At 52.3% G+C, this 18,667-nt stretch overlaps 2 protein-coding genes across 5 annotated transcripts; one reads left to right on the top strand and one right to left on the bottom strand.

Annotated features, from left to right (window-relative positions):
- The first annotated feature begins 256 nt into the window (after window positions 1-256).
- LOC117650453 (spastin) lies at window positions 257-5,976 on the top strand. Of its 2 annotated transcripts, XM_034393900.1 has the most exons (9): window positions 257-799; window positions 885-1,055; window positions 1,435-1,497; window positions 1,713-1,888; window positions 2,005-2,247; window positions 2,326-2,583; window positions 2,680-2,870; window positions 2,950-3,143; window positions 3,227-5,976. In XM_034393900.1, exons 1-9 carry the CDS (start codon window positions 352-354, stop codon window positions 3,388-3,390), a joined length of 1,908 nt encoding a protein of 635 aa, XP_034249791.1. In that variant the 5' UTR covers window positions 257-351; the 3' UTR covers window positions 3,391-5,976. The 2 variants fall into 2 exon arrangements, with proteins under 2 accessions (XP_034249791.1, XP_034249792.1); XM_034393901.1 differs by lacking the exon at window positions 1,435-1,497.
- A 349-nt stretch (window positions 5,977-6,325) lies between these two features.
- On the bottom strand, window positions 6,326-16,231 carry LOC117650454 (tetraspanin-3-like). Of its 3 annotated transcripts, XR_004588037.1 has the most exons (9): window positions 16,138-16,231; window positions 10,640-10,791; window positions 10,349-10,561; window positions 10,063-10,272; window positions 9,828-9,962; window positions 8,663-8,716; window positions 7,608-7,700; window positions 7,138-7,513; window positions 6,326-7,034 (listed from the first exon to the last, which is right to left on the bottom strand). XR_004588037.1 is itself a non-coding variant. In XM_034393903.1 (8 exons), the coding sequence occupies exons 2-8, from the start codon at window positions 10,703-10,705 to the stop codon at window positions 7,367-7,369; spliced, it is 918 nt and encodes a 305-aa protein (XP_034249794.1). In that variant the 5' UTR covers window positions 10,706-10,791; window positions 16,138-16,231; the 3' UTR covers window positions 6,326-7,366. The 3 variants fall into 3 exon arrangements, 2 of the variants coding, with proteins under 2 accessions (XP_034249794.1, XP_034249795.1); XM_034393903.1 differs by having other exon boundaries at window positions 6,326-7,513; XM_034393904.1 differs by lacking the exon at window positions 8,663-8,716 and having other exon boundaries at window positions 6,326-7,513.
- Window positions 16,232-18,667: the final 2,436 nt, after the last annotated feature.

Here is an 18,667-nt window from a genome sequence, read left to right as displayed (position 1 = left end):
TCCTAAAGGGCCTTCAGGCATGCTTTAGGACCAGCGATAAATATTAGCATATATCTCTGTTTAGGACTCTAGACCCTCTAGAATCTTGACAGTTGTAGGGCAGTTGTACAGACCACTCTAGACAGTTGAAGGACTCTAGACAGTTGTAGAGTTAGGGCCTTTAGGACTCTAGTCAGTTGTCTGTCAGTTGATTGCTGCCTTGTTAATTTCTCATAGTCAGTGCCTTCTGAACTCGTGAATCACATCGGCCGTGAGTCGTCTGTCGTCTGTCAGCTGTCAGTCAGCAGTGGCAGTAACCTCTTGATGGTGGATTCTGAAGGCTGTCCTCTGGGATGGCAGAAAAGTAGCTAAATGGTTGTTAAGGAAAATTCAAAATCCAAAACAACTAAGAAATCAAGAAAATCAGATGAAGATTCTACGACGGGAGCAGACGAACCCATATCCGTTCACAAGCGAAATCTATACTTCGTGTCTTTCCCTGTTGTATTTGTTTTCAACATACTCAGCTCCCTGGTGTATCACCTCTACCTCATTTTCAAGTATTTCTACTGCCACTTTGCGAGGTTCGGCTTGCTTCAGCGTCTTCGGAGGCGAGCAGCAACCCATGTTCAGGAGCTGTCTGATGAAAACACTCTGTGCGAAGCCCCGCCACACATCTCTGAAATGTCAACAAAGTTGGGTCCAAAACACTCATCTGGCCCAGGGCCAGCAGACCCCCTGCTGGCCAAGCAGAAAGCTCACCATCGGAAAGCCTTTGAGTATATTTCTAAAGCACTCAAGATTGATGAAGAAAACGAAGGTAAAAATTTATGATTTATTATATGTGTTGATGTTCCTTGCTAGTATGGAATGCCAATCATGCTTTGTGATGTTTCTACTTTCAGGTCAAAAGGATCTGGCAATTGAGCTCTATCGCAAAGGAATACTTGAATTAGAGAAGGGGATTGCAATTGACTGCACTGGCGGCAAGGGAGAAGTGTGGGAACGTGCACAGAGACTTCACGTCAAGATGAAGACAAACCTGAGCATGGCTAAGGATAGACTGTCATTCCTAGGTATGCTTTTTTATCTTCATAGTCTAGCGACTGTGTGCTGACGTTGTAGATACAATTGTATTAATGAGCAATCTTGTAAAATTACGTTTGAGAAACTTGCTTTCTGTCCATGTTCACCGGCAAACTCTCCTAGGATCTTAAAATACATAAAGCAAAGATTCAGCTGTACAGCTTATCGTATGAACTTTTTGGCTCCACAAAAATAATTATGTAGATCATAGGAGTAGTTTGCAAGTGTTTTCAGAAAGTTCTTGTGTTGTGTGTGAACTAGTGTGAAAATGGCAAGCTTTTATTACCAGCCCCCTGTAGAAAAATATGCATTTTTTAAAATATAAACTATATTTTGTTTAAATTTAGAATGCCTTTGTTTTTAACGCAGAAAATCAGACGTCACCAGTGGAATGCACTGAAATGGAAAAACTTGGCATCCTCCCAAATATAGGTAGTGTATTGGCATGCTGTCTAGTCTTGAGTTTAAAGTAGATGCATTTTAGCCTGGCTTTCTGTTGTTTTGCTTTGCTTTTTTTAACAAAGAAAAGTTAGAAATGGGTGGTAATACTTAAATAAATAATATTTTTGTGGCTCAACTTTCAAAATTTAATAATAAAGAACTGATTGTTTGTCAAGTTTTTGGTAAATATGTTCAAATATTTTCAGCATCTGGTCGGAAACTTCAACTTCCTATGAAGAAAGCTACAGAAGGAGTTGGCAGCGGCCATAATAGAAGCAATACCCTCCCTCGGAACATGGGATCAAGATCATGGAGCAATATAAGCAGCGCTCGTGTTGTTAAACCCTCATCAACACCACCTGCTGTGAAACGCCAGATGTCGGTCAGTCAACTGTTCTTAAAAATCTGTAATATTTTATTGAAGACTGGGAAAAAAACTTCATTTTAGTTTTTAACTTTTTAAAATTTTTTCTTTGTTCTTTTTTTATTTTATTGTAGGGCCCTAGTAGTTCTCCAGTCCATAGGTCAAGCAGCAGCAGTGGGGGAAGCCATAGTAGCCATGCAGGCCACAGCAGGCATGGTAGTGGGCATGGCGCTGGCAACAATTCTGTGGGACCTGGTGCCCCAGGCAAACGGCAACCTGTCTTGAAAGGGGTTGATTCTAAGCTTGCCAACCTTATCCTTGATGAAATTGTTGAGGGTAGCTGTCCAGTGCAGTGGGATGATATTGCTGGTCAAAAGGCAAGAGCTTCTCTTATATTGTGTCTTCCGTGTAAATTCTAAAACAAAAGTATTAATCTAGATTTTGGTGTTCCCTAGGTTGCTAAACAAGCTCTACAAGAAATGGTAATACTTCCATCTTTAAGACCTGAACTGTTCACTGGCTTAAGAGCTCCTTCGAGAGGCTTGCTCTTATTTGGCCCTCCAGGTAATGGGAAAACACTTCTGGCACGAGCTGTTGCCACAGAGTGCAAGGCCACCTTTTTCTGCATTAGTGCTGCTAGCCTCACTTCTAAATATGTTGGCGAAGGTGAAAAACTAGTCAGAGCACTATTTGCTGTTGCAAGAGAACTTCAGGTATAATTTCTCAATAAGATTTTTTAAAAATTGAATTATTTTTCATTGTTTTAACAATTTAAGCCTTTTTTTAATTTTCTTATTTGCTGTTTGTAGCCGTCAATTATATTTATGGATGAAGTAGATTCACTTCTTTCTGAAAGAAGAGAAGGAGAAAATGAAGCAAGCCGTCGACTCAAAACTGAGTTTTTACTGGAGTTTGATGGTCTTGGTACAAATAGTGAAGAAAGGCTTCTAATCATTGCAGCCACCAATCGTCCCCAGGAACTTGATGAAGCAGCATTGAGGTATGCTGGAAGTATTGTAGGAATACAAACAAATGTTTGCTTTGTTGTTTGCCTTTCACTCATTTCTTGTCTTTTGCAGACGTTTTCCAAAGAGAATTTATGTATCACTTCCTGATACATTAACCAGAGAAACACTTTTAAGGCACTTGCTGAGTAAACATAATAATCCTTTGTCAGGGTCAGAGCTTAAAAAGTTAGCAGATCTTACCGAGGGCTATTCAGGATCAGATCTTACTGCTCTAGCTAAAGATGCTGCATTGGGACCCATCAGAGGTTAGATACCATATTTTTCATATTTCCCCTCACTTTCTCTCTTTTTTTACTTATCCAGTTTTAAATAATGCTTTATTTTGCAGAACTGAATCCAGATCAAGTGCGCAATTTGGATCCGAAGAAAGTGCGCAGTATTTCATATGAAGACTTTCAAGAATCCCTGCGTCGAATACGTCACAGTGTTTCTCCTGGCAGTTTACTTTTATATCAAAAGTGGAATGAGGAACATGGGGACATGACCATCTAAACTGAAGCACAATTTGTAATGCTGGCGATAGGCCTTCATCCAAGGACATCTATGTTTTGTATTGATGTTGAATTGTGGTTTTAGTAGCATTGCTTCTGATTTTGTTCTGGGCCCCCTGCATTGTTGTGCTGCATCTTGTTTTGTGCCAAGGTAGTCATTTTTTGTTGCATTTCAGAATTGTTATTGTTTGTTTAGGTGCTATTGTAGTTTTTTGTTTGAGTGAAGGTAGTATAGGTCTTTAAGTTTCAGTGATATTAGGTATGTTAGTCTCCTAAATATTACTTTAAATTTTTTTGTGAACAATTTACACTTTATGTCAGAGATCTGGATGTAAAGTCAGTCGCACATAGTGCTTTATTTTAACTGTGCCTTATGTTGATTCTTTTTATATTTGCTCATGTTGATTACATACTTCAAACTTTAAAGTCAAACGCATTTTTGGGATGGAAGAAATATGGAATTTTGTTTTCTTGTTGCAATAATACTTTGAAGTTTTCTGTTTCACAATCTTCAGAGTTGCTTCCTTGAAATGAGTGCACGGTACTGGTATGTGCTCGTGCTCATTTATTGTTATCAAGTTATCGAGTATTTATGTGAGCAGGGAAAACATTCCTTCTAGAAACCGGATATAAAACTGCTCTTCTTGTCAAGTAATGCTGTTCTAAGATGTTTTGTTGCTAACCCTTTGAGTATTGAAAACATTCCTCTGTTTATAAATGTCGTCAATATTAGCTTGAAATTCGTTCTAGAGTAAGCTTGCTTAGCATTTCTGAACTCAGTTTTAGTTTTTATCACTAAAGCGGATTTTAACATGTTCTTCTTAACTTTGTGGGTTTTTCTTTATAAGGTCTCGTGCTGTTTAAGTTCATTATTGAGTATACATCAGTTGGTCTTCAGGTTGAGAATTTTGTTATAATCTTTGCCTCAATCGAAAAATGTTTTCCTCATTGAAAGAGGCATGAGTTTGCTTCCTTATTTCCATCCTGGTTCTATTCATTGTGTTAATTTTCTAATCAGTCAATGGAGGAATGATTATCACATAGTAACAGCGTAGAGTTAACATAATTTTTAATGCTGCACGTCCTGACATTTGTTTTGAACTGAATGAAAGCAAAGACTGTCATCTTTTTGAATGGTTTGGGGTAAATTGTTTTTCATTGATTAAAGAAATTTTTAATGAGATTTATGAAAAAGTTCTGGCAGTCACCAATATTTTTCTCTTTTCTTTATAAGGTGTTAGTTTTCAGATAGCAACATTGCTGTACTATTATTATTTTAGGATTTTTGAATCAAAGTGAATACTGTAGTTCCCCAGATCCTGGAAACATTTGTACAGTCTGAATATTTTACAATTTCTTACATTTCAGGTATTATCTTGTGTTTAAACCTGACAAACTGGTTGCTGTGTTCCCCTAATTTTATCATGTAAGAACTTGACTAGTATTAATTTACTTATGGTATTTGTTGTACTACTGAAAGCTCCTTTAAGTTTTTTGTACCAGGAATTTTGCTCTATGGTGAATAATTTTATTTAACTGTACCTTGTAAAAACTGACTCAAACATTTTGTTCATGGTAGAGGCAAGATTCCATTCAAACCATACTTGTGTTTTTCAGCTTTGAAATGCTCAAAATATGTTAATAGGAGCTAGTGTGCTGTAACTTTAAGTTGTGACCAACTATGCATTTCTCTCTGACACTAACAAGAAATAATTAATATTACCATACTTCATAATTTTGAAATGAATTTCCCCCATTTTATTGAAGGGTACTAAAAAATCGAATGTTTTTTTCTTTTTCTTTTTTCAATGTTAACTGACTGAAATTGGTGACTTAGGTCCTAAGTTTGCTTTCTGGTGTCAGAGATCATCATTCTAGTCTTTATTCATGGAAGTTGTAATAGTTGTTTTGTGGGCGACACAGACAAAAATGTGCAGAGATTTCTGGTGTGGGATCCTTGGCTACATCAGTTTCAACCATGTTAGTTTATTTCATTGAAATGTCCCAGCTGAAATTTTGTCAAACATTGAATTGCCCAGGCTTATCTTTATTTTGTCAGGAAGGTTGTTGTTACTTTGTGACTTGATGACATAAAATTGATTTCACATCATAGGTTTGTTTCGTGCAGCTTTTCATTAGCAACAATTTTGCTTGATTTTGCCGGGGAAGAACATATGAAAAGATGTGGAAGTTCACTCACGTAACATTACAAACCGTTTGTTACCTGTTTTCCATGTTTGATTTTATTTAACAGAGTGCAATGCACATAATTGTACAATTTTACAACATGGTTTATTTTTATGTGATGTTACTGTACAGGTAGCAGGAAGATGTAGAAGTGAATCAAATTTGAATGTAGATGGTTTCCTTACTTTCACTATTAATTGAGAACACTATTTTTCTAAGTGAAGAAATGGGTAATCTTTCACTACTGTGAATCCTATTCAAGTGTGTGTGGATACTACCCTGTTGAATCTAGTCCCAATCTCTGGCATGCTGCTGCTTTAAGTGAGGTTTACTGCACAAATGTGTCATGGTTCACAGTATGGAATCGAAATTTATGAGAAATAAACAATATCAGCACTTATTTGCTGTCATATTTACTACCCATATTTGAAAGAAATGGATTTGTTGACATTAAGACACAAAGTAGTCCAAAATCCTCCATTACATGTCCCCAGAAACTATTGTTAAAGCTACAATTTCATTCACCAGTAAATTGCAAAATTACTTAAAATCTATTACAGCTCTACTTCTCAACTGCAGTATTCTCCCACAGTCATTGTGATGAAATGAAACTCTAATCCACCATACGAAATCAAAAGTCACTATTTGTGACTTCTTTTTTGTTTCCAACACTGCCTGCCTGATTTAATTGTGACTTTCGGTTTTATATCAGGAAACTGGTTTTCTAGTAGCAAAATAAATTACCCTTGCCCAACGCCGACTCACAAAGTTCCGTCTACAAATCTAGCATTGAGTGCACCACTATACCCCACAAAGAGTGCTAGTGGGCCAACTGTTTTGGTGGGTGGTGTTTGTGCAGCAGTCCGATCATAATCATCAGAGGCGTGAAGCCTGAGAAGATTGGATCATTGATTATTTGCCTATCACATTGTTCAATTCAAATTCATAATCTTAATGCTAACAATAATCACTCACTCATTCTTTCACTCACTAACACGAATCTCCTACAAAGGACGTACCGAGACATGGACGAAAAAAAGTTTTTTTTTTAAATGATAGATCACAGGAAAATGATGTTGACACTCGATGAAAGAGTAGGTGGCTCGACGACGGCGAGCTTCTCTCAGTCCCAGGACTTCCCAAAGACGACGGGACGACGGACTGGTTGGCTGCGGACACGGCGATCATTGTGGGGCCAAAGAGAATGAGAGGACAAGCCTGTCCAGGCGCGGATCCAGGCAGCTTTCATTGGGGTGATTACCCCCTCCTTGGGTACTGGACAGACCGCCTGAAGGTAGGCACAAATCTGTGCACTAGTTTGCCCCTGCCAATGGGCAATAAGCGCCACCAAGAGTCCTGGATGCTGGATGCGCACCTGAGCCTATCCTCGGCGGCGAGAGGAAACGGTTGTTGATGCTCAAACGTTAAAAGAAAAGGGCCAAATCCAGAGAAAGATTTCTGAAAACAAAGACAGCAGATCGTCATGTCTCCATACATAACAGTTTGAAAACCCTAAACACTCAAAATAAGTTCGGTTAAAGCGCCGACGCGCCTTGCCTACAGGGGAGCGCGCACGGCGCCCTTCCTCATTCTGGCACTTGATGGTGGAGTCTCTAGTCTCTGTCGGGGAGGCCGGCCCCGGCCCTCGAGGCTCCAGGCTCCAGCCGAGGCGCGGACAAGGGCGCGGACAAAGGCGCGGACGCACGATGGTTGATGGTTCAGTCGGGGCCCAAGTGCCGCATCGGGTACTGGTGGCGGGACTGCTCCACATCGGCGTCCGCGGCGATCCGCTAGGCCGACGCGTCCTCGGCGATGTTGCGGCACAGGCAGAGGGAGAGCACCACGCCCAGCAGCTGCAGCCCCGCGATGGACGTGCAGCAGGCCACGAGCACGGTGCTCTCGCGGCGGAACCACAGCACCAGCTCCAGCAGGCAGCCCTGCAAGCAGCCAAGCAGCACAGTCAGTCCCAGCGCGTGGCGGCGCGGCGGCCTCTCAGGGCGCGGGACCGTGCAGTGTGCAGCCAAGTTTCACCTGCTTGTAGCGGAGGCGCTCGTGGACCCGGGGGTTGTCGTCCTGGCACGCCTGCTCCTGCTTGGGCTGCGGGCTCTGCCACGGCTCTTCAGTCTGCAACAAGGCGCGTGCGGTGAGACGCCTGGACCTGCCGCGTCGTCGTCGGACTTACTTGACTCCCTTCCCGGACGTCCGGGATGCGGGGGATGGGGTGGGTAGGACGGGGTCTCGACTGACAGCCCGCGCGTCGCTGCTGACGCTTTTTCCGTGCTCTCAGAACACGTGAACGAAGCCCCTTCCCCCTTTCCCTGCCCCCAACCCGAGCCAAGGTGGTCAAGGTGCTCCCGCACACACGCTTTGTTTTCCTCTCTCGTCGTTCCCGGCTCAGTTCGGCGTTGCCCAACACAGAGAACTTGCAAAGCGTTATGCGGGGCAGTCGCGGCACTAGTGGCTCCCGATGCTCCGAGGGTGGAAGAGCAAGCCGCACACAATAAGAAGAGAAGCGGTTTCGCTTGGTTTCATGGCACCGTCTCAAAGGTCTTTACGAGGAAATAAAACTAAAACAAAAGAAACAGAAATGGGAAAACAGGAAACACCTAATTGGACAAAGCAATCGGGCGCGCTCCTAATGGACACGCTGGGCTTGGAGCCACGGCCCAGCCACGGCCCAGCCACGGCCCAGCCACGGCCCAGCCACACAAGGCAATCACACAGCACACTCCTCACCCAATTACTTGCTCTCATGGGGGAAAAAGATGAATACTGGGGCATGCACTAACATGTTCTCTAGACCACGCAGAGACGGGACGACGTGCACAACAAGGCATGCGAAAACACGTCAAGATGCGGTGCAGCACTGCGTGAAGAACGAATTAAGTCAAAGCGCCGGTCCACGCGTCTGTCGTGGATGCGTTTCCATGCGGCGGAAAGCTCTTCAAGCATCGGCCCGTCCTTTAACTTTTCTGCCAATCTTTTGACTCTCATGAACAGCAGTGACGCCCGAAGGCCCAAGGCCGCCCAAGGCGAGCCCGGAGGCAGGCATGCGCCGACAACGCAATAAAAAGAAGTTTACTCACGGTTCCGTGGAAAGACCGCGAAACTACGCTAATGGGACTTCCAGTCTGTGACACCTGTTGTGGGCCAAAGAGGAACTCATGTCTTATTCGGCCAAGAACCACAGACAGGAAACGGTTTAAGAAGAATGGTCTTCAGGCGATGCAATGGCACAAAGAAAGGAGTTAGTTAGTCAATTATTTAAGAAAGAACAACCACAGACACAGCTTCTCGTCGGCGTCGCCGCTCCGCGCTCCGCCCCTGAGGCTTTGACGGCCCGCCCGTCTGGCCGACGCCGTCGTGCGGGCTTGCGTCGGCTTGCGTCGGCTTGCCTCGGCTCGCCTCGGCTTGCCTACCCGCTCGACTCGGCGGCCGCTCGGCCAGTCCGCTCGGCCAGTCCACTCGGCGCGGTTCGGCGCGGTTCGGCTCGCATCCGACTGGGCTCTCTTTTCCGACAGCCGGCAGGGTTCTTACCTTGCTTCTGCTTGCCCTCCAAGTTTCATCAGCATCGAAACATCCACCGTGTCACGGCTAAGCACGGCTAGTTTTAGTCTTTAGCTTAGTTTAGCGGCGGCGGTGTCTGTCTGGAAGTAATGGTAAAGTGCAAGAAGCAGATCCTGTCATCTATCATGGCACATGCAATCGGCAGAATGGAGGAAGTTGGGCTAGTTCCACTACCGCCGGGTTAGCCAAAAACCAGAAGATTCTTCCAAATTGATTTTCAGCCATGAGTTGCATTTACCGCGTTAGAACAATGCATTTCGCTCGCATGCCACTAAGGCAATATGGTTGATGGTCTCCCTCCACTATGTAAAGAATCGTTCTATAAAGAGTGCACGGTCAGGGCTAGAATGAAAATAATGTGAGTAGGCAGACGTAGAAATGTGTGTGGGAAAAATATCTAAGTGTTAACAGAGAAGGTTACTTGAGGCCTATTCTAACAGCATGCAGACATGCGAAACCGACTGACTAAAATAAGACTACTGCGAATTTGAGGTGGTTTGAGTACTCTGCAACATTTTCCGCCAGTGCGGAATTTATAGGAATTTGTGAAATTGTCACCCCGTCATCAGTGTATCAGGGAAAGCTTACGAAAAGTCTGCCTGCGGTTTTTTCCCTTCGTCTAAAGAGCCCGGCCGTGGGGGCTTTCTCCGAAAATGAGCAAAGTTTGTAAGCTCTTGGACTCACTTCCGAGTTGGAGAGCACGCAGCAGGTGAGCGGCACGTTCCTCGGCCGCTCGGCTTGCCCCGCCTTCTCGCGGCCGCGCGCCCACCACTTGGTCTGCTGGTAGTCCGAGTCGTTGCGCATGCCGCAGCAGTTGAACTGCAACCAACCAGGCAATCAAGGCTTTGGACGAGTCACGGGGGCGGCACTGCCTCGGCACTGCCTTGGCACTGCCTTGGCATCGCTTTCGGACCCTCACCCGGTACTGAGCGAAGTCCACCGACGTGGTGAAGTCCTTGTTGGCGACGTTGTTGCTCTCGTAGTGGTTGGCGATGTCCAGGCCGTACTTGTTGACGAGCTGGTCGCTGAGGCGCGCCTCCAGCCCCTCCATGAACTCCTCCCGGAAGACGAACGTGATCACGGCGACGCCCATCTCGACCGCCACCAGGAACAGCAGGAACACGACGTACTGCGAACAGCGTCAACGTCAAGGGTCGCAAATGCATCCGCGTTCGTCGCGGTTCGTCGCCAGTCGCCTCACTGACCGTGCCGATCATGCAGCGTCGCTCGTGCAGCGCGCCGCAGCAGCCGCAGAAGCCGATCACCAAGATGGAGCCCCCGATGGCCAGCAGCGCGTAGGCCAGGTAGTAGATGACGTCACGCTTGGCCTGCGACGCGGACACCAGGTGGAACAGGTGCGCCTTGGCCGGGTCCAGGAAGACCCACGCGCCGAGCACCAGCAGGGTGCCCCCCGAGAGCTGAGCAGGATAGGGATGGGATCGTAGAGAGAGGCGCAGGCCGCGCGCAGGACGTCACATTGTCGTGTCGGCACTTACCCAGAACAGCATGTTGAAGGAGATGAGGATGCTCTTGGCACACTTGGTCCCGCAGCCCACCGCCATGGCCGGGCCGGTTCTGCAACCGGTTCTGCAACCGGGTCTGCAACCGGGTCTGCAACCGGGCCGCCCAGCCGCCTTGCTGCCCGGGGCTGCAACAGAGAAGTTCGTTAAGGAAGGGGTTACGCAAGCCTCGGATCTTGCAGGGATTCCGCTCCGATTCCCGGCAAGTAACACGGCGAAAATGGCCCCTGGCTTTCCCAGGGACTTTGTCTTTACTACGCTACCTGAGAAAATCAGGAACCATTCTGCCCTGCCGTGCAATGAGGAAGCCTTTCGGGGTGAACACAGAAAGCAAGCCTTGCGGCCGGGGCGCGGCCACCGCAGCCGACGCTGTGGCCTACGGTTGGAGATTACGTCAAACACGCGCAAGCTAGCAAGCGGAAATTCGAGCGGAAGCTCGCTTCGCAAATGCCGCCGTCTGGGCGCCTCCTCCTGGCTCGCCTCACCTCACAGGCCGGGCGATGAGCAAGGCGATGAGCGCAACGCCCTTCCGGTCAGCGCCGCCCGGCACGCCACTTCAAACATTGCCCGGCATCGGCACACAGTGTCAGGAATTCAAATGCACGCCGTCCTGCTTGACAGTTGGCGACCTAGTTGGCGAGTCGCGGTCCAGAGGCAGGCAGGCCAAGGCCCGACCCAACCCCTCCTCCTCCAGACTTGGCTTTACGGCACGGTGGAGAGTCCCCCCCTCCCCCCCCTCCCCCCCCCAACAACACACTCTCGCGCGCACACCGAGTCCCACGGGCCTGGGCCAAAGCCTCAGCCTGCTCCGCACTTTTGTTCAATTTCATTTCCTGCGCAAACGATTGTTTCACGCGATATTTTATTTTTCGCGAGAACTTTCTTCAGAGCAGTCGGCCGCCCCCTGCGTGCGGGCCGTCGGGCCGTCAGCTGGGCTCTGGGTTTGCCAGTGTGCCAGCGGGGTGCAGCGTCGCGCAGCGTCGCGTTGGCGGCATCACGAGATTGCGGAGCAACAGCTGTCGGGGCGGCCACGACGAGCCGGGGTCGCTTTGAGGCCGGGCCGAGGGCCGGGCAGGGGCGGTGCGGAGCGGTGCTGCCTTGAGGCGGCCGCGCGCCTCGCGCTGCGCACTGCTGGCCGCAGAGCGATTCTGTGGGCGTCCGAGAAAACCACTCCTCTCAGTGGGGACGAACCGTCACGTGCTGGTGAATCGCCGACATGGCGGGGTGGGCCCGAAAGGCAGACGGTCATTTGTGGTCCAGCCATTAATGGCAATCGCAATCGCCTGAGAGCAGGGAGACTAGGCAGCACGCCGCGCCGCGCCGCCTCGCGGGACAGGCTATCTCCCCGACGGCAGGGGCTCCCCGCTGCGGACCGCAGAGGCGCGCCGAAAAGAAAGCAGAAAAGAAAATACTAGGATGAGAGTGGATTCAACACCACACGGTTAAAACGGTTCCTGGTCTACCAAGGAACGCCAAGGAACTCCCTGGGAATCGCCTGTGTCTTTACAATTGGCTACCTGGGAAAACAAGAAGCCGTTTTTGCCGCTGCTCTCAGAATAAAAGATGGAGGTGATGATCATGGCCAATTCATCAGGCATCGCCCATCATTCCAGCCATGATAAGCACCTCTTCAATTCTCAGTGGCGCTTATTCCCCCTTTCAGCTTGCTTGCTGGGCGCCCGCCTCGCAGAGGACCCAGCTCTGGAAGCAGACGGAGTAGCGCGCTTCGGAACGCGTGGAATATAAAGTCAGCGAGGCTTCTCGGAAGAGAATGTTTGCTGGACGAAAAAGACACCACCGACCCCTTCCTCGAATGCTGCGCACTCGGTGCACCCACCTTGTGAGTTTTTTATGAGGTTCTTTTTTTTTCTGATTGTATTTGCCTTTGCTGGTTTGAAACGGGACCTTTCGGCGAAAAACACACACACACACACACACACACACACACACACACACGAAAGTTTGTTGGTGCTTGCTGGGTTGCGCTTGCTGGGTTGCCAGACTCGAGCTTTAATTGATTAACGGGAAGCTGGCAAGTACCACTGCAAGGTATCATCTGTTGAAAACGTTTTCTTGCAGTGCTTGCACGTTCGTTTGTCGGCTCAAAGTCCGCCAAACCCCTGGGCCACATAACCTTTTTGAGTGTTCATCACATGGACATTCTGAGCCCGACCCCTCGCAAAAACTTCCTACACACTCCTCTATCAACTTCAGGACCGACTCCATAATTACGAAAAAAAATGAAGGCACCAACCATAGAATTTGCCTAGAATTAGCGAAATATGCATGAAGCTAAGCTCACTAGGATGTTTTCCGGCGTACACCGTCGTGCCTTGTTTAAATTTAAATTTGTCCTTAGCGTTTCGAATGCATGACTTTTGAGTTACTGTAAATTGTATCGACGGCGATGCAGGCCTTTCGTCTATCGCCTGTTCACCTTGGTATAAACAAAGCGATAGTCAGCCGTGAATGTTGGTGTGTGCTTGTACCATTTCCATTCGACCCGAGTTCGATAGTAATGGGCTGGGGCTCTCCTTTCCTTTGAATGTGTCTTTGCGGAAGACAGTCTTCCTCGCAACACGACCAGGGACCAGGTGGGCGGGATCGGATTGAAGAGATGCTGGGACGGGGGCAATATCTGCTTTTCTGCTTTGCTCAAACAACGAGGCCCCGCCCCGCCCCGACTCGGTGAGGCTTTTCTCCCGAGGGACCGCTGTTCAAACTACGTGACCCCTTTGTGGAAAGGGAGCGGCCTGCGAGCAGTGCGGCCGGCGCGGCGCAGCGCAGCGCATTTTGCGACTTGACTTGCTTCGCCGCTCGACTTCCTCATCCGGCTCGCCCGCCCCGTCTGGGTCCGGGGGCCGCTGCGGCTGTCTTCACCCTGCCCCCGCCCCGCCCCGCCCCGCCCCGCCCCGCCCCGCGGTCTCGCTATTCATCATCCTGGGCTGGCCGCGTCCTCGCGTCCTCGCCGCCGCCTCCCCGTCGGCCCCCATTCTCCGCTCCAGCGGTGCGGCTCATTTTCAGGTCGTTCCCGGGAGGGCCACCAAATAGACTTTATGTGCGTCGGGGTGGGGCCGGGCTGGTGGGGCAACAACGAAACAACGAAAAGCCAAAGAAAAGCGGAACGGAACACTGACTGATTGCGACTGATTGCTGTCTGGCCCTGTCTCGTCACCAAGCCCGACCAAGTCGTTGGTTGGTTGGTTGGTTGGTGCGCTGGCTGGCCGCGACGCGACTGTCCGTTGCCCGCAGCTCTGCCTGGTTGTGCCTGGGGGGCTCGCTCTGCCCTGCCTGCCCTGTGGCAGTGCCTGGCCGGCAGCACTGAATCAGACACTAATTGGAAACAAGCGGCCACGAGGACGCCAGGCGGCCCCCGGCCCCTGGCCCCGGTGCCCCCAGTGCCCGCAACGGCGGAACGGTGGCCGGCGCCACTTGATCCGCCATCCGCGCCGACTGGGGCACTGCGATCAGTCATCGGAATCATCCTCGAAATCAGACCGATTCACCTGCGGGGCTCTGCCTGCTCTGCCTCTCCACCGACTCAGTGGCCAGTCGGCGTACCTCAGCAGTGCGACGCGTCGTGCGCCTCCCCCCCCCCCCCGGTCCGAGACAATCCAAAAAATACAAGCAGCACTGCGTGGCAATCCAACGCGCTCACGACGCCCCACCGTCGATATCGCGCCGGAGCGGAACGAATTGACGGGGGGGGGGGGGGGCAAGCCAACCATGGGCAATATCAAGCCGGATGCAGTTGCCAGCGTGGCTCGAGGGCCTCGAGGACCCCGTCGGCGACGAGCATATCACGATGCCAATGACGACCACCCGGCGCTTCCGCTCGACTTGCCGTCGCAAACACCACACACACGCACACACACACACACACGCACACACTCACGCGCACGCACACACACACACACACACACACACACACTCCCAGCGTGTTGACCATTTCTCCAACATTGGCTGATTTGACTGTGCGTATTGTGGCCCCGCCTGTTCAACCCCAATGCACCCCAGTGTGAAAACCGAGGCCGTAATGGGCGTGCCGTGGCGGCACAGGCTCCGGTGGGGAGCACGCCAGCACGGCGGTCCGCCAGTTTATGTAATTGAATGTTGCGAGCGGAGAGTCGTGTTTAACTAGTTGAAGAGGGGCCGCCACCGTCACCGCGGCGCTGGGGGAGGGCGAGGCCTGTCGCGCCGTTGTATCCTCGGAGGCCTGCTTTGGACCACAATCGTGTCACGTGTCGAATTCGAGCTACAGCACAACTGGATCCGCGGCCCCGGGCGGCCACGTCACGCGGCCACGCCACGCCACGCCACGCCACGCCACGCCACGCCACGCCACGCCACGCCACGCCACGCCACGCCACGCCACGCCACGCCACGCCACGCCACGCCACGCCCCGCGGCGCGCTGTGTCGTTGCCGCGCTGCCGCGCTGCCGCCTGATGAGCTGCCCAACCTCCCGCAGGCTAATCACACATTGCTTCCTCGCCGCCGCGCGTCGCCCAGCGCGTCGCCGCTCCAAACGCATCGCGGCAAGCTGTGACCCCATTCCCCTTCCCACGCGTCGCATGCGTCCCACGAGGAAAACTGCCGAATCGATCAAGCAGAAGGATTGAATTAGGGAAAAAAAATGTCCGGTTTACAATTTTCTCTACATGCTGGCTGATTTGACTTAATCTATGCGACAAATTTTTGACAAATTTATAAGTGGCCCCATCTTTACAGCTACATCGCTGCAGCAGAGTACAAATATAATCAAATATCAGCGAATAAACTTTCAAAAAAGTGTGGCATTTTGCGCGAGCAGTTAGCCTCCGGGGAACACTGACCAGGTTGTAAGGAGGACCCGCATCGTCATCCATGCTGCATTTCGGGCTGGAGCGTTGGGCAGGGGCAGCCTCATCACTTTGATTGAATTAGGGGCCCAGGGCCAGGCCACAGGAGTGGCCTTCACGGAGAGAGGTTTCAGGAGATGACGTTCTAACAAACTTCGAGAGAGGAAAATACACCTCACTGCAGTTGAAGTACCCATGCATGTAGTTGAAATTACGGTGCTTTTGTTCTAAGGCGCTTTCTCGCTTGTGCCCTGCACTGCCCTGCCGGCCCTGTCACCCTGTCTCGCTCTCGGTCTCGCTGGCACACTGACGCCCTCGCACAATGGCACGTGTGACCTGTCACACCGCCGTGCCGCCTTCCTTGGTTGCTGTCACACTGTCACACTTTCTCTGTCACACTTGCACTGTCACACTCACACCATCAAACTGTCACGCGGCGACCCCTGCTTGGCGCTCTCACGCTTGCCCTGTCACACGGTCACGCTTTTGTCTCAACATCCTTTTGGTGACGTCACGCCCCGTCACTTTGTCACGCTTTCACGCTGTCACGGTCCAACACCTGTCTCACTTTCAGCCAGTCACACCTCTCACCGTCACGTGGTTGCCCAAAGGAATGCGAGACGCGCCCACTTACCTGGTGCAGTGGCACGGGTCCCGCAAGGTTCACGCCGTCACGCCGTCACGCCGTGACGCTGTCACGCGCGCGGCGCCCTGACGCTCGCGCCGCCATGGAGTGGCGCTGCGTGGCGCTGCGTGGCGACGGCCTGGCTGAGGCGCGTGTCTGTGGCAGGCTGGGGTGCAACTGGCTGGAGCGGCTCGCAGCGGATCGGAGCAACCCCGTCGCCGCCCCCTCCGGAGGCCCCGCGCAGACAAACCCCACCCCGGACCCACCCCGCGCCGCCACCCCCCACACCCCCTCTCCACCGCGCCGCGCCGTGCCCTCGACCGCCCGCTCCCAGGGATAGCAGCCCGGGTCGCCCCCCCGTCCCGTGGCCCGCGCGCCGCCCCCCGCGCCCCCACTTCCATGCCCCCCGCTGCCCCAGTGGGTCGGGGTGCGAAGGGGCGCCGTGTCGAGCCCCACCGCCCCTAGCACGCGGCCGCGGCGCTGTGGTCCGGAGGCCGCACCTCCTCCCACCTCTCCCACCTCCCTGTTCCTCTCTGTTCCTCCCTGGTCCTCGCTGGTCCTTGGTCCTCGCTGGTCCTTGCTGGTCCTCGCTGGTCCTCGCTGGTCCTTGCTGGTCCTCGCTGGTCCTTGCTGGTCCTCGCTGGTCCTTGCTGGTCCTCGCTGGTCCTTCCTGGTCCTCGCTGGTCCCTGCTGGTCCTCGCTGGTCCTTGCTGGTCCCACCTCCACCCTCGCTCGCGATGTCCAGTTCTCCGAACCCACAACCTCGCTCCGCCTGCCTGCGTGGCCGGGCAGGCATGCCGCCAATGCCGCGGATCGGATTCGCGGAGGTGCGCGAGAGGGCAAGCAGCGTGGCAGCTGGACTCACGGGTCGCCGACGGAGGAACCAAACGCTGCCGGAGTGAACGGCGAGGGCGGTCCGCGCCGTGGACTGGCGCGGACTGGCGTGGACTGGCCGTGGACGGGACGAGGCGCCTTATTGTGTAATCACTGCGGAGCCGAGTCGTCGCATGATTGCGTCAACAGGAGAAAGGCGACCCTCGGAAAGTCATCCCGCCAAGAGGCCGTCCCCGGGCGGCTCACGTAACCGCCCCCGAGAGACAATTCCCGGCCGCGACTGCGCCATGGCCGCGCTAGGCCGCGCCGACCGCGCCCCTCGGCTCGCTCCCGGCCTGCACGGCCCGAACGGCCAGGACGCCTGCCCTGGGGAGCGCACTGGCGGCAGAGAGGCGCTTTGTGGCCTCGGGGGCGGCCCGGGGGCAAACCAGGGGGCGAATCCCAGGGGGCATCGCAGGGGGCATCGCAGGGAGCATCCCAGGGGACCCGCCTTTAGTGCACCTGAGCGCACACTGAAAACTCAAGTGCTTAGTGAGTACATGGGTTTCCAGTGAACGCAAGTGCGGTTTTAGCGGAAGTACGACCCTCCCCCTCCCCGGCTTCTAGACAGCCACCTGATAAATAGGCAAAAAGTGTACCTCCCCCTCCCCTTTCTTCTCTGACCTCGGCCTCGGCTCTGGATCCGCCACTGAACACTGGACGGACGTCGCACCAAGCTATCTTGCACTGTTCATGCAGCCACGCCCCCAGAGACGTCGCGTCTCGCACTCCCACTGGATCCGATCCACATTTAGGGTTGAATTATACCGCGGCAGGCCATAAGAGGGTCGTTTGGCGGCGCGTCGTGTCATCTCCACACAACAACACGCTCCTAGTCCCATACAGACAGACAGAGTGCATTTACTCAGCCGCTCCGAGTCGCAAAGCCACGCGGCGTTTCACGGAACGGGACACCGCAAGGGAGACCGAACAGGGATTTCGTCGCTCTGTCTCTCGCGCGCTCGGCATGGGGCGCCCCCAGGGGCGCGAGAGAGACAGAGCGATGTGGGCTCTGTCCGGAATCTGGCCGCAGTGCCGTCGGCACGCAAATGTTTGGAGAACTGGGGGAGGACGCGACAAGGACAAGGCGTTCCTTGTAGCTACTGCGTGGCTCAAGGTTACGTAAGTACAGAGGACTCCTCGGTTCACTGATACGACTTTATTCTGGGAAAGGGAGGGAGAGGCCCCGGGGAATATACACCAGCCAACATCATGCCAAAGCAGGATAACAGTGCGGGTCTGTCTGATGTGGCACCCATGATGACAACTTAGCCGGCACAGCGCGAACCTTAAGCGGTACTGCCGTGCTGCCGTGCTGCCGTGCTGCCGTGCTGCCGTGCTGCCGCCGTGCTCCCCTGCTGTGGCGGGGAAGAGAATTATGGCGCTGTTTGTCGCGTCGCTCGCTGAGGGCGAAGCGCTGAAGGGATGATGGGCTGATGGGGGTCCGAAGGGTTGAGGGCTGGGGGGGCGATCGAGGCGCTCGAGCCGACTTTGCCGCCCGTCCGCCCTGCCGGGCCCTGCCTGACTTTATTTCCCCCAGTGAAAGGTGAGGGGAGCAGACGCGGAGGGCGGGCCCGGTCCCGCATCCGGTCCGGCATCCGGAGCGAAAGGGGTTGGGGGGGCGCTAAGTAGTTGCAGCGCGGAGCTGGAAAGCTTGGCGGCGGTG

This window comes from Thrips palmi, unplaced genomic scaffold (assembly GCF_012932325.1).
Source record: "Thrips palmi isolate BJ-2018 unplaced genomic scaffold, TpBJ-2018v1 HiC_scaffold_5, whole genome shotgun sequence".
Classification (NCBI taxonomy): domain Eukaryota; kingdom Metazoa; phylum Arthropoda; class Insecta; order Thysanoptera; family Thripidae; genus Thrips; species Thrips palmi.
The sequence above is the reverse complement of the archived record's forward strand: the minus strand, read 5'-3'. Positions and strand labels throughout refer to the sequence as shown.

Coding starts and splice junctions, on each gene's coding strand:
- LOC117650453 (XM_034393900.1), top strand. CDS start 352: ATGGTTGTTAAGGAAAATTCAAAATCCAAAACAACTAAGAAATCAAGA. Junction 1,498..1,712: donor TGGCATCCTCCCAAATATAG/GTAGTGTATTGG, acceptor AAATATTTTCAG/CATCTGGTCGGAAACTTCAA. Junction 1,889..2,004: donor CTGTGAAACGCCAGATGTCG/GTCAGTCAACTG, acceptor ATTTTATTGTAG/GGCCCTAGTAGTTCTCCAGT.
- LOC117650454 (XM_034393903.1), bottom strand. CDS start 10,705: ATGGCGGTGGGCTGCGGGACCAAGTGTGCCAAGAGCATCCTCATCTCC. Junction 7,701..8,662: donor CGCGGTCTTTCCACGGAACC/GTGAGTAAACTT, acceptor GCCTTGTTGCAG/ACTGAAGAGCCGTGGCAGAG. Junction 7,514..7,607: donor AGCGCCTCCGCTACAAGCAG/GTGAAACTTGGC, acceptor GGCTGCTTGCAG/GGCTGCCTGCTGGAGCTGGT.